Genomic DNA, 15519 nt, shown 5'->3' with positions numbered 1-15519 from the left:
GGTAAATATGGTAGAAAGATTTTATGTGCATGCTCAGTTAAGCCTTGCATAGACTTGGTATAATTCAAACCTTGTGAAAAGTCAAATGTCTCCATGAAAATGGAGTGATTAGTTTCCTATGGAAAATGTCCATGTGTGGAAGAGGAAGTTTTAACTTTCTAAATATTCACCAACAGGACATAACAATAGAAAAAAAAGAGATATTTTTTCATGAAGAGATTTTAACAATAAGTGTGAAAATTAGGGCCTCATTAGTCTGTACAGTATGTAAATTTTAGAAATATTTAATAGACATATATCCATGTATCATGATTTGTGGTTTGGGTTGCAGGTACTCTTTCTTGGCATCTTTTGATTGACAGAATCTCCACATAGCTCAGTTCCTGGAGAGTTTAATGTCTTCTTCTGCCAGCACGCCAATCTATAAGGTTCTAGTGCTTGGATGTCAGAGTGAGTGTTGAAGATACTCGGAAGATCTGGGGAAGCATGTTACTAAGTTGATAAAACATTTCTTCAGAAATACTCTGTAAGAGGTTAAAAAAATGTTGCATTTGTTATATTATCATTTTTTTTTTTTATGTTTAAAAGTATTTTAAAGTATGGAACTAGCTCCAGATATGGACTGCAATATATAAAAACTGTCTTTAATGGCTGATTTAACTGCATCTCAAAGGGCAGGTGGTGTCTTTCTGGCTCCATCCTCTGAGAACCTATAGTGTTTCTATCAAACAGTAAGTTTGATTACTAGAAAAACTCCTAAAGAACATTACTGTAATCAGTAATAAATGTACCACTAATTTTGTTAAGTTCTATAGGGTCGCTATGAGTCGGAATTGACTTGATGGCAACAGGTTTGGTTTGGGTTTATACAGAACAGAGAATCATTCTCTGCTGATGTCTTTATTATGAACTCTTCATAATTTACATACCACAAATGGGGAAAAAAACAAAGGAAAAATGAGTCAGGTTTGGTTTTGGGGTCAAATAAGAGATTCCTTGAGTGTTAGATGATGACATCTTTGACAATAAATTAAGTACCTTTATGGCATTCAAACAATTCTCTCCTTAAAAAATAGGAAGTTGTTAGCATTTTACTGTGTTAGGTTTAGGAGTCTGGGGGCACCGTGCCTAACCGCGTCTGTAAAGAATACTATAACAGAGATTACATTGGGGTGACATCTATTCAGATAACATACCTGTGGTACCAGAAATTGCACTGTCCTAGAAATTCCTCCATCCCATGAAGCCATTTCCATCATGAAACCTAAAATTGAACAACGGAAACACTTTGTATAATAATGAGTTCTGGTCTTCAAACCTACCAGTCGCTTACTGAGATAAGCTGCGTTTTCATTGTGGGGCTTCATGTCTTAAGTTTTTAGATAGCCACTAGCCTTAGGAGAGGCTAAGCCTAAAGGACAGATAGACTTCTGCAATCCCTAATTCCCCATGCCAGAGAGGTTTAACATCGTTTTGACAACACACGCATACTTAGGATTTCTCAAGTCCTTTTTAGTCTCCATACTGTGAAGCTAAAACAAGCTATTACAGGTTAACTAAACATGTGGCTCTGTTTTTTTTTTTCTCCTTATTTCTTTTTAAGACAAAATAAGGCAACAGAGAGCAAGCTAGAATCAGAACAAAGTATAAATAACATTCAAATATCCTTGTATTCTATGAGGGCTGGAGATTTATTTTGTGACAGGAAAAAGATAAGTAAAAAAGCTCCTTTATGAAATACTTGTCATGTGAGGCATCAGATGACAGGAATAACTCTCATATTCTTTCTTCTAGTTAGTTCAACTTTCAATATTTGGGAGGAAGAAATATAGGTAGTTTGTTATTAAATATAAAGCTATGCTCACCTTTGACACACTTAAACACAAGTTCTGCTCTCCTTAAACACCAGGGTATAGTCATTTCCTAAAAACAGAAACAAAACAAATCATATGTTTTTAAGAGAACTTTGTAAAAATAAATAAATAAATAAATACAGTCAGCTCTTAATTTATCTGTAACGCTGACCATCTACTTTGCGAACAGATTCTGGCAACTATTTGCTAATTCCAGCTAGACCCCCTCTGGTTTTTGGGTATACAACTTCTTCCAGCTGTTAGAATGTAAACTAATTAATCTAGCAAATATAATTAACATATAAACATATTCTAAAAATTTTCTGGATAATTTATTCTAAAGACATTTATAAATGATTTAGGAACTCCACCTAACTACTCTCAATATGTTAGCATGAATAATTATACTAAATTGTATACTATTTGCAAAAGCAATACATTAAAATGTTTTTATTATATACCATAGATTATTACAAAAGTAATGGAAATAAACAAACACCCATCCCAGACCCCTAACAAACCAACTGTACTCATTTTTCTATGTCCCCTTTCAATCTTTGACCATAAGCACAAACCTGTGCCAGTGCCAGACTATACTCAGTACATTTATAATTTCCCATGGTTATGGTCAATGACTAGGCCATTCTAAATTGTTTCTTTTCACATCAAAATTATTTTCCCACGTTACAAGCCTTCATAATTATAACTATAGAAAGTTGTTCATTATTTTATTTTTGTGATTCTCAAGCTTTGTGGGTTCCAGGGTCTTTTACACTCTTAAAAATTACTGAAGATTCCAATGAGCTTTTGTTTATGTGGATTATATCTCTTGATATTTACTGCATTAGAAATTAAACATGAGAAATCCATAAAAATATTTATTAATTTCATTTAAAAATAATAACCATTATATGCTAACATAAATAACATATTTTTATGGAAAATAACTACACCTACTCTTCACTTAGCAACTATCTCGTTATCTGACGTTTCATCTTTACACAACAGTAAAAAATCTACTATCTGACTAATTTGCACATTAACGACTTACATCTGGCAGTAACGAATGCAAAAGTGTGAGGCAAGAGTATGCTGGCTGTGATGGTTAAGGTTATGTGTCAGCTTGGCTAGACCGTGATTCTCAGTGGTTTGGCAGTTATGTAATAATGTAATCTGGCAGTTATGTAATGATGCAGTCATCCTCCATTTTCACATAATGCTGATTTTTGCATAACAACCTGGCCTTTGGAACCTAACCATGTCGGTAAGTGAGGAGTGGGTGTCTATTTTCCAAAACAAAATTTTTTAGTGAGAGAGTGACACTGTTTTATATTTCTGCAAATCTCTTTAAGCCTGGCTTAAAAGAAGACGGCTGAATTCTCGTATGTGCTTTTGCATTCAATGTGTTGTGATACCACACGTCATTTAGCCTCTGGAAAACTGTCACTTGCACAAGAATGAGAGAGGAAAAGACAAATAATGTCTTAGTATTATTATGAGAACATGATTAACTTTGTGGTCACCCAGAAAGGGTCTAGAAGCCTTTGGGTGATCTTCAGAACACAATTTAAAAACTACTGTTTTATTGAGTTAATGTATCAACATTTTTTAAAGAGTCCCTTACAGCTAGCTATTTAGGTGATTTCCACTTTTTTTTTTTTGGGTTAATACCACTGAAGTGAACATAGTTATGCAGATTTATACAGATATACATAAATACCTTTTGGAATGATTTCTTGTGATACTTATTTCTATAGATTAATGAAACAAAATTTAGGTTCTTCCCTAAAAGGTTATGCCAATTTACATTAACCATCAGCAATGTAATGCATTATCCAGTTTCACCATATTTTCACCAGCATTTGCGCATTTAAATATTATTTAAAATATTATTGAATAGTTTTACTAATTTAACAGGTTCAAAATGGTATCATCTTGATTTTATTTAAACAGATTTTAGTTTTTAGAACAGTTTTACAGAAAAATTGAGATGACAGTACAGGGAATTCCCATATCCCCCTCAGTTTCCCCTATTATTAACATCTTATATTAATATAGTACGATTAATTACAGTTAGTTCATTTATTACAATTAATAAACCAATATAGTTTACTCAGATTTCCTTAGTTTTTACCCAATGACTTTTTCTGTTCCAAAATCCTATCCAGGATACTACATTACATTTAACTGTCATGTCTCCTCAGGCTCCTCTTGGCCTTTTAATGTCAACTCTATCTGTAGCAATATCCTCCCTTTTTCATTACTAATATTGTTTACATGTGGCATCTTTTTTCTTAATCAGTTTTACCAGTTTTATCAGTCTGTGGGATTTGTTTATTCTCTTGATATTGTGTTTGTTTTCTAATTCATTGATTTTAACTCAAATAATTATATTTTCCCTCCTATGTTCTTTGGATTTATTTTACTCTTATTTTTCTAACTACTTTTAGCTGTCAACCTTTCTTTTTTTCTATGAATTTAAAGCTATAAATGTTCCTCTAAGAACTGCTTTCATTCTAGCTCACCAATTCAGATACATATTATTATCACTTAAAAATATTTTCAAAGTTCCATTTTATGATTTCTTCTTTGGTGCATGTGTTATTTCAAAGAGTGTTTCTTAAACTTTACAAATATGGGCTTTTTCTAGTTATCTTTTGATTATTGATTTCTAGTATAATTACATTGCAGTCACAGAACATAATCTGTGTAATTTAAATACAATGACGTTTGTTCAGTTACCAGTGTATGTTCAATTTTTCTAAATGTCCACTGTGAGCCTGAAAAGTATATATATTTTGCAGGTCCTAGGTACAACATTAATTATGCTGCTCAGATCTTCTGTAACTTTATTGATATGAGTCGGAATCGACTTGACAGCAATGGGTTTGGTTTTTATTCTATCAATTACTCACAGAAGTATGTTAAAACCGCCCACTACGATTGTGGCTTTGTCTATTTCTGCTTATAGGTCTGTTGATTTTTGCTTTATATATTGTTAGGCTATGTTACTAGGTACATATATATTTAGAAACATTTTATCTTCCAGGTGAATTAAACGTTTATCATTTTTAAATGACTCTGTAGTACAGCTTTCTGCCTTGAAGTCTATTTTTCTGATATCAATATAGTTACATTAGTTTTTTTTTTTTTTGCTAACTATTTGCATGAAATATCCTTCTCCATTCCTTTATTTCCAACCTTTTTGTATCTTTGCATTTTAGATGCCTCACTTATAAACAGGATATAGATAAACCTTCCTAAAAAAAATCTAGCCTGATAATCCTCATCTTTCAACTGGAACATCTAGTTAATGTCATTACCAGTATACTTGGGTTTAAATTTATCATTTTATGTTTTTTATTTATACCATCACTTCTATGTTTCATTTTCTTTCTTTCTTTCCTTTGTTTTGGACTAAGTGCTTTATCATTACATTTCTTTCCACTACTGTTTTTATTATTTTATAAGACAATATTCATTTAGATTCACTTGCATATTTATCACTTTATTTGCTTTTCATACATTTCTGCACACCTGCCATTCAATCTAATATCATTTATCTTTTGCCCAAGGTACATCCTTTAGGGTTTCCTTTACTTGCAATTCTGCTGGTGGAAAACTCTCTTGACTTTTGTTTGTTTGAAAATGTCTTTATTTTGCCCTCATTCACAAATGTTTGCTGGGTATAGAATTCTATGTTGGAAATTTTTTCTTTCAGCACTTTGAAAGTATCATTCTAGCTTCTACTATTCTATTCAGTAGTCAGCTGTAAAACATCCTCCAAAGTAATGTCTTTTTTTCTATGCCAGTATTTAAGACTGGTGTCACTATGATGTTTCTTTTTTCTTTTTATTGTACTTCAGGTGAAGGCTTACAGAACAAATAGTTTCTCATGAAACAGTAGTACACATGTTGTTTTATGACATTGGTTAACAACCCCACAACATATTAACCCTCTAACTTCTCAACCTTTTTTTTTGGTGAAAATACACATAGCCAAAGATACACCATTTCAAAAATTTCTACATGCACAGTTCAGTGACATTGACTATGCTCTTCTGATTGTGCTGTTATTCTCACTTTAGATGAAGGCTTACAGAACAAAATAGTTTCTCATTTAACAGTTACTACAAATGTTGCCCTACGACAATGGTTAACAATCTCACAACACATCAACAATATCCTTACTCAACCTTGGGTTCCCTATCACCAGCTTCCTTGTCCCCTTCTGTCTTCTGGCCCTTGTCACTGGACTACTGTACCTCATTAGTCCCATTTGGTTTTACGGGGCTGTCCATTCCCAGGCTGAACGGTGAACCTCGGAGATAACTTCACCATTGAGCTAAAAGGGTGTCTGGGGGCCATACTCTTGGGGTTTTTCCAGTCTCTTTTAGGCCAGTAAATCTGTTTTTTTTTTTGTGAGTTAGAATTATGTTCTACATCCTTCTCCAGCTCTGTCCAGAACCCTCTGTTGTGATCCTGGTCAGAGCAGTCAGTGGTGGTAGCCGGGCACCAACTATGATGTTTCCTGACACAGGTTTCTGTTTATTTATCCTGATTAAGATTAGCTAAGCTTCTTGAATCTATGGATTGGTATTTTTCATCAGTTTTGAAAAATCTCAGCCATTACCTCTCTAAGTATTGCCTACCTTTGACTTTCTCCAATTAAACATATGTTAGACCATCTCAAATACTATGTGCTTTATGTCTCTTACCACCTTTTTGTATCTAGGTCCTACATTCTGGATCATTTCTTTCAGTACACTAATTCTCTCTTCAACCATAACTAATCTAATATTAAAATATTTCATGGACTTCTTTAATTTTGGTCATTGTATTTTAGATTTAGAAAGTCTAGTTGTTCTGTTTATAATTTGCTAGATCACTTTTTTAAAAATCAGCTTTATTGAGGTATAATTTAAATAAGATAAAATTCACCAATTTTAAGTGTACAGTTTGACATGTTTTGACAAATGTATTCAGTTATATAACTACCAACACAATCAAGATACAGAATATTTCCATCACTCCAAAAGGTTTCCTTGTGTCCTTCTGCAGTTAATCTCCTCCCCTCACCTTTGGCAATTACTGATCTACTTTTTGCCTCTGAAGTTTTGTGTTTTTAATAATTTCATTTAAATGGAATCATACCATATGTAGTCTTTTGTGCATGGCTTCTTTGCCTTATTATAAAGACTTAAAAAAATACATCCATCTTGTTGCATGTATCAGTAGGATTTCCTTTTTATTGCAGAGTAACATTCCACTATGTGGATTTTCCAGGATTTAGTTATCCATTCAGCAGCTGATGAGCATTTGAGTACATGTCTTGGCATGATCATTATGTTTTTATTTCTCTTGGGTAAATATCTAGAAGTGGGTTTGCTGGGTCATATGCATGTTTAATTTATAAGAAACTGCCAAACCATCAATGTATGATAGTTCCAATTGCTCTATATCCTTAGTAACACGCAACAGTACCGTCAGACTTTAAAATTTTAGCCATTCCAATGGGTATGTAGCCGTATTATAGTTTCAATTGCATTTCCATAAGACTATAATGCTGAACATCTTTTCATGTGCTAATCTGCCATTCAAATATCATATTTTGTGAAGTATATGTTCAAATCTTTTGCCCATTTTTAAAAATCGTGCTTTTGTCTTCTTGATATTCAGCTGTACAGTTCTTTATATATTCTAGATATGTATGTTTTGTAAGTATTTTTCCCCAGCCCACAACTTTATTTTCATTTTCTTAACAGTTTCTTTTGATGAACAAAGGTTTTGAATCTTGATGAAGTGCAATTTATTAGGTTTTCTTTTATGGTTTATGCTTTTTGTATCCTAACAAATCTTTGCTTAGCTTAATGTCACCAAGATTTCCTTCTATGTTTTCCTCTAGAAGTTTTATAGCATTAGCTCCTATGTTTAGGTCTATGATCCATTTTAAGTCAATTTTTACATATGATGTGAGGTAAAGGTCAAATTTATTTTCAATATGAATATCCAATTCTTCCAACACAACTGGTTGAAAAGACTACCCCTTCTCCCATGGAATTGCCTTAGCATCTGCTGAAAATCAAATGACCATGTATGTATGGGTCTATTTCTGGATTTTCTATTCTGTTCCTTTGATCCACAGTCTATTCTTTTGCCAATACCACACTGTACTGATTACTGTAGCTTTACAGTAAGTCTTGAAATTAGGTGGTGTAAGTTTCTCAACTTTGTCTTTTTCAAAATTGTTTTGGCTGCTAAACCCAAACAAAACCTACCACCGTCGAGTTGATTCCGACTCACAGTGACCTCACAGGACAGAACAGAACTGCCCCATAGGGTTTCCGAGGCTGTAATCTTTACGGAAGCAGACTGCCACATCTTTCTTCAGTGGAGCTGCTGGTGGGTTCGAATTGGCAACCTTTCGGTTAGCAGTCAAGCACTTAACCACTGTGCCACCAGGGCTCCTGTTTTGGCTGCTAGGTTCTGTGAATTTCCATATAAATTTTAGAATTATCTTGTAATATCTACAAAATTACCTTGTAAGGATTTTGATTGGGATTTAAATATATATGTTGTTAATTTGAGAACTGCTATCTTAACAACACTGGGTCTTTTAATCCATGAAAACAGTATCTCTCTCCATTTATTTAGGTCTTCTGAAATTTATCGCAGCAATATTTTGTATTTGCTAGGCTACTTTTCATAGCATCTTTCTTTTTACTTGATGACATTTTAAGCTTGCCTTTAAGTTTGTTAAACATAGCAATCAACTATTACATGGTCTGTATCTCATAATTCCAGTTTCTCAAGTCTGTGTATCTGTTTCTATGCTTGGTTGTTTCTTCTGGTTCTAATTTATGGTGTCTCATTTTCTTCAGGGCCTAGTTATCTTTGACTTAACTTAAAAATGTTATTGAAGAATCATATGTAGGAATAAATACTAAAGTATAACTGAGTATTTGCACCACCTTAAAATATTACTCTAAAATTTATCAGTTTTTGAAATAATGTGCAAATAATCTAAATCAAGGAATTATTACTATTTTAATAAAGTGTGTGTGTATATATGTAATATATATATTAAATCATTATTTGAGAGCAAATTGTCTCATGATCTATAACTTACTGACATCTATGATTAGCTTTTAAATTATTTCACACTAAGGTCAAATCTAGGTACACTACTCACATGAAGAAAACTAATGTGAATTGTGAGCATACAGCTTTTAAAGGGCTAGCCACGAACACCAACATACAGAATATATATTATCCCCGGTGGTGCAGTGGTTAAGAGCTTGGCTGCTAACCAAAAGGTCAGCAGTTTGAATACACCAGCCACTCCTTGGAAATCCTGTGGGGCAGTTCTACTCTGCCCTATAGCGTTGCTATGAGTCGGAATCAACTTGACAGCAATGGGTTTTCGTGTATTAAAATTAGGATAATAATGGTAATGATGCAAGACTGAAGCACAAGTTAGAGCAGGATGGTTCTAATGGTCTGAACAAAAGTCAATGGGAAAAAATTATCAAATCCTTTTATTGCTCCACTTGTCCAGAGACCATCATGTTCTATCCATTAATACTCTGCTTTCTTATTCTTTAAGTATGTGACTAATACGGTGTTCCAGAGAAAACATCCGAGACAAATTAAAAACTTCATATATTGTCCAGAATGATGTGAACTGATGGCAAGTTTCATCAATGCTATGTAGAGAACACTCCAAAATATCAATTTATGGGAGGATCCCAGGATATCTTTGAAGTGATAGACACATTAATTTTCAGATGATGTAAACCCCTCAGATTCTGTTTACTTTAACTTAATGCTGCATAGCAGCATACGAATCTGAAAGGAAATCTAGACAGCTGCATGTGCATACATACACACACATCAATGTTGTTTTCAAATCTTCCACGTTTACATAGAGATTCCATCAAGCATAAGGTAGGTGTTTGCCAGTAGGTTTTTTTTATCCTGCCATTTTTGTCTCTGACTAAAGCCAGCACATAAAAAGACTGGCTTTGAGCACTTAGAAAAAGTAAACCATAAGCTTTAGAAGTCAGTAAGGTCATGAGAAGACATAACTTGTTGGATGTCATCATGGATGTGGCCTGCATTTCCACAAGGAGTTCATTTCTTGGAATAAATCTTAGTATATATTATATAGTAAACGAAGATACAACATAGTGGGTCAGATAATAGTATAGAAACTTCTTGATCATGAGTTCCAAGTAATAGCAAAATGACAAAACCTTAGTGACACATCTGTGAGACCACATTGTGAAAACACTCATTGAAAAAGATGGATGGATCATGTGAAACACTTCAGACTTTAGAAATGAGGCAGAAAACTGGGTTCTACTGTTACATTTTAGATGATAAGTGGGCGTTGCACATAGAATAAATTCTAAACCTAAGAAATTGAGGTTAAAATATCAATTCTGATTAGTAATTGCAGGTAATACTCTCTACCTAAAGTTAAAGGCCATACTTCATTTGAATCTTCTAATTAGGGTAAGAATGACCTGCAGAGGTGATTAAGACTTAGTTGGTATATAACTTTAAGTCTTCACTGTATGACTTGAAAGTTAGAGATAAGACTTACTTTCTGAGTTTATGCACCCTTGGGGGAGATTTCCAAGACTATGCTTTACTTCTCAAGTATGTGCCTCTGAGGTACCTGAAACACTTGTATTAATCAGTTTCATAATCATTATTATGAGATGAAAAATAGTCTGGCTTTGTTTCTTATTTTTCACTTCCAAAAACAATAGGGAGGTACAACCAGTTTGGAAAATTATTTGGCTGTATCTACCAAAGCCAAATGTATACATACATGAAGACCCAACAATTCCACCTCTAACTATGTACTCAACAGAAATGCTGAAAGACATGTACTAGAATATTCATAGCAACACTAGTTGTAGTAATCAAAACCTGGAAAAACCTAAATATCCATCAATAGTAGAATAGCTAGATAATTGTGGTCTAGTCACACAGTGGAATAATACAATGAGAATGAACAATCTACAATCACACACAATAATATGAATACATTTTACAAACATAATACCCAGTGAAAGAAGTCAGATAGAAGAGTATGTACTATGATTCTACTTATATAAACTACAAAAACAAAGCTAACTAATTCATGCTTTTAGAAGTGAAAATAGTGATTATTCTTGGGGTGAGGGTATGGTTTAAGTGACTGGAAGGAAGCATGATGGTGGCTTCTGGGGTGATTGTAATGTCCTGTTTCATGATCTGGGTGTTTCTTACATAAGTGTTCAGTTTGTAAAAATTGAGTTGTATACTTATGATATGTGTACTTTTCTATATGTGTATTATACTTCAACAAAAAGTTAAAAACAAATAACCAACAACTCTTCATCAACAACAATTATAACAACTAAAACCCCCCAAGCCCCAATTATTCAACAAGTTAATAGTAAAAATAAGAGGACCAGGAACTCAGGATTCTTAACTTGCAGGTTCATTCCACATCTAAAAGGCTAGTTTGACTCTAGTTATGACAGTATCTACAGATCCCAAGGATCTATAAAGATAAAACCGGTAATACCAGTATGTCTTTCTTCTTGTTGATAGATTAATTTTTCCTCTTCTTTTTTCTTTCTTTTAACTGTAGTTAATTTCTACAGCTCTTTTTTCTACCATAGGATATGCACTGTTTCAGACATTATCATTTTTACCTTGCACGAGTATCTAGCTATTCAGTTTGTTAGAGGAGGAAAACAACACCTGAAAATGCTTTGGGATCCTTGCATGAAAGCTAAAACAAATATTACCTCTATATCTCGTACACCGTTGTCTGAGATTGTAGAATAAACTTCTTGACCTGAATGGCTGTTTAAATACAACAAATGGGAGGATCATGGCTCAATATACTTCTGTGAATTAAATTGGACACTTTGGAAACAAACTTAATGTTCTGCAGCTGGCTGTCCCAATTTAAAACATGTAACTTTTGTAACATTGTGGGAGAGGGAATGCTAGTAGTATCAGATGTCTGGAAGTGAATCTGAACTTGGTGACTTTTGTAAACACTGTTTTTGAGGTTGTTTTCCACCTACATATAACCATTTTTATAAACTGGTTAACCAGGAATCCAGCTGCAGGAATGTTTGGATGTTTCCTTGCGCAGGAATTCATCATAAATTTTCTTTGTTACTCCCCAAAGACCTTTTATAGATGGACTAGTTAGTGATGATAACTTAACAATGGCTAAAAATTCCTGATGGAACTAAAACTTTATAAAGCCACAGTGGAAAACAAAAAACACTATGATGTTTGTCAATCCCTCCTGATACCATATTAGGTATGACTGAGGCTACAGAAGTGAATGGAATGAAAAATTAGAAAGTTTGAGCAGCTTTCATAGAATGGAGCCAAAATTATCTTAATCAAAATGGTAATGCGTCTGGAGTAAATATAAATGGAATGTAAGCGGGAAATCATTTAAAATCACCTTGTCTTGGATAGAATAAATTATTTTTTGGGTTTATATAAGGTATTTCACTCAAAATGAGGCCTGTTGTATTATAATGAGCTAAGTGGGAACTTAGCCACTCTAAAAAGTAAAACAAAATCTTTTAGACTGCACTTTGCAATATAGCATTTATACAAATCTTTTATTTTGCAAAATCACTTTTACTAATCAATGATCAAACTTCTTTCCCGACATTCACAATGTGCACCTAACAGTCAGCAATTTTGCCTCTTTTTAAAAATATTTTTTATGCCACCTCAAGACAAGCATGCACAGAGTTGCTGATATGGGTTCTTCATCACCACCTGCTTCCCTAGAAGGACCTACCTGTACCTATGTTCTTTTTTTTTTTTTTTTGAGGTGGGGAAGGGGTTCCTTTGCTCCTCCAGACTATCTGAAGTTCAATTTTATTTTTTGTATTATTTACACAACTTATCCCCCCTAACTGCTTTTTATGTGGGTTGGGAAGGAAAGCAGGAGTAAAATCAAATAGCCAAGGAGATTTTTTCAAATTAAAAATGACAAGTAAAATAGAGCACAAAATGAAATGAATGAATGGCTACGCCACACTTTAACTGTAGAAGCCAATACTGTATTAGCCAAAGAGCATCCTTACAAAATTTTAAACTGGGGCTGGCTTCTTCCTGTCATCTAGCATCTCTTTCCATTACTTATTCATGCATACTCAGAGAAGACAAAGCAGTTTTAATGTTAGCCTAAGCCAACTATAGGAGCCCTGATGGCACAGTGGTTAAGAGTTATGACTGCTAACCAAAAGGTCAGCAGTTTGAACCCACCAGCTGCTCCTTGGAAACCCTATGGGGTAGTTCTCCTCTGTCCTATAGGGACGTACGAGTTGGAATCGACGGCGATGGTTTTTTTTTTTAAGTCTACTATAAATGTGGAGGTAAATCTAGTGCTACTTAAAACAAAAATGGAGGAGAGGAAGGAAGAGAGGAGAAGAAGAAGGAAGACGAGGAGAAAGAGGAAGTGTGGCATATACCTAACCGAAAGCTAAAGATTATTATTTTGCTTTTCTAGTTTACCTACTGTAGGCCAATGCTGTAATTCTCTCAACATTTATGATTAAAGATTATTCATTGTTTTGTATTATATGTTGTATTACATTACACATATAACACTCAATTTGATTAACCACACAGGAGATGCAAAGGTCCTTGTGAAAAATAAAGTGTTTTTAAAATGTAAAGGGGATTGTTATTATTATAATACAATATTGAGAGTTAAAACATTCATATTGTTACTGTTGCTAGTTGCTGTCCAGTAGATTCCAACTCACAGCGACCCCATGTGTGCAGAGTAGAACTGCTCCATAGTGTTTTCAAGGCTGTGATATTTCAGAAGCAGACTGCCAAGGTTGTCTTCTGAGGTGCCTCTGGGTGGGTTTGAATCGTCAACCTTTCAGCTGGTAGTCAAGCATTAAACTTTTTGTGCCACCCAGGGACTCCTACCGTATTCATAAAATCATGGTATTCTTCTATCTGCTTACCTCTGACATATCATGCACCAACAAGAGAGGAATGCTTATTGTGGTGATGTCATGCGTACAGCAAACCTTGAGTATATTTCGGAGTCCCATAATGGCAGGATCACGGGCAGTGATGTTTCCTGATTTCACGTTGTCATCCACACATAGATGGAAAGCAACGTGGATTTCTGAGAGATTAGAATGTCGTGTAATGTAAAATTCTCCTGTTAACGATAGATACAATCATGATTTTCAAATGCATAAATCATATTCATCAATGGGCTTGATAAATAACTGCAAAGCTAAAAAGAGATGAGCTAATATAGTAGAACTAGAAGAGGTGTATCAGGAACTTATCTGGGGCTCAGGTAGCTACTATGGTTATTGTTCCTTAATTCTCGGAAGCAAACAGATAAAAATAACAGACAATAGCCACTTTTGCATTAAGTTCATAAATGGGTATGAAGTGATCACTAAGAAGTAAATCAAATGAGTACTCATCATCTCTATTTTGATGCAGAAACTTAAAATATCATGTGTAACTCAAATGTAACATGTAAAAACATGTTACCCCATTATGTGTCTTCCTCATTCCCTAAATCTGTTCTTCCTCTCTCAATTTATGGGCCCAATCTCCATCCAGTTAGTTGTTCAGGACAGAAACAGAAGAGAATTTGTCCTTAATTCCTTTTTCTCTTATTGCCTATTCCTCAACCCCTAATCCAATCCATCACTAAGTATTTACGTATTTACAGTTCTATCTCCAACAAATATCCTAAATCTACGCATTCTATTTTTACAGCTATCACCCTAGTTCATGCCAGTATCATCTCTCACCTAGGTTACTGTAATAGCCTCTTAACTGATTTCTCTCCTCCCATTCCTGCCCACCTACAAACCATTTCCTCCTAGCAGCCAAAATGATATACATGTAAACCAGATTATATCACTTCTCTACTAAAATCTTCCAACAGGCCCACACTGTATTTAGAATAAAATCCAAACTCTTTATTGTGACCTATAAGCCTATATGATCTGGACTATCCCTGCCTATCTCTCCGACATCCTCTTGTCTTACTCTCTCTCCTTATGCTCTAGCCATATAGGCTTTTGTTCATGTCTTCAAACGTGCAAAGTTTATTCCCGATTCAGGGCTGCTGCTTGAAAGGTTTTTCTCCAAGATTCTCACGAGGCTGATTTATTTTCATCAATCACGTCTCAGTTCAAATGCCACCTCCTCAGAGAGCTCTCCTTTGACTACCCTATCCAATATAGGACAACCCTCCCCATTCTTGTATATTATCCTGTTTTATTTTCTTCTAAGCACTGAAATATTTTGTTTATGTAGGTTAGTTTAAAGAGATTATAGTTTAAGCTGCATGACTATAGACATTTTTTATCTATCTTGTTTGATGTTCTACCTCTGCACACAGAACAGTACCTGGTGCGTAGAAAGTACTCAGTAAATATTTGTTAAATGAATGAATGTATGGTTTAGACCGACTGCTGGAATGGTGCTCCTCAAACCTTTAAAATCCATGCTCCCTACAATCACCTCATTTTTTATTTTTATTTTTTTTTATTGTACTTCAGGTGAAGGCTTACAGAACAAATAGTTTCTCATGAAACAGTAGTACACATATTGTTTTATGACATTGGTTAACAAC

At 34.2% G+C, this 15519-nt stretch overlaps 1 protein-coding gene across 1 annotated transcript in view; it reads right to left on the bottom strand.

The window, feature by feature from the left end:
• Positions 1-225: 225 nt before the first annotated feature.
• Positions 226-15519, bottom strand: part of FERRY3 (FERRY endosomal RAB5 effector complex subunit 3) — a 51346-nt gene continuing 36052 nt past the window's right edge. The window contains exons 10-13 of the mRNA XM_012556897.2: positions 13874-14076; positions 1866-1923; positions 1197-1264; positions 226-524 (exon numbers count right to left, since the gene is read on the bottom strand). Of these exons, the coding sequence (XP_012412351.1) occupies positions 432-524; positions 1197-1264; positions 1866-1923; positions 13874-14076 (422 nt within the window). The 3' untranslated portion in view covers positions 226-431. The remainder of the gene's footprint in view (positions 525-1196; positions 1265-1865; positions 1924-13873; positions 14077-15519) is intronic.

This window comes from Trichechus manatus, unplaced genomic scaffold (genome assembly GCF_000243295.1).
Source record: "Trichechus manatus latirostris isolate Lorelei unplaced genomic scaffold, TriManLat1.0 scaffold00081, whole genome shotgun sequence".
In the NCBI taxonomy this organism is placed as follows: Eukaryota; Metazoa; Chordata; class Mammalia; order Sirenia; family Trichechidae; genus Trichechus; species Trichechus manatus.
The sequence above is the reverse complement of the archived record's forward strand: the minus strand, read 5'-3'. Positions and strand labels throughout refer to the sequence as shown.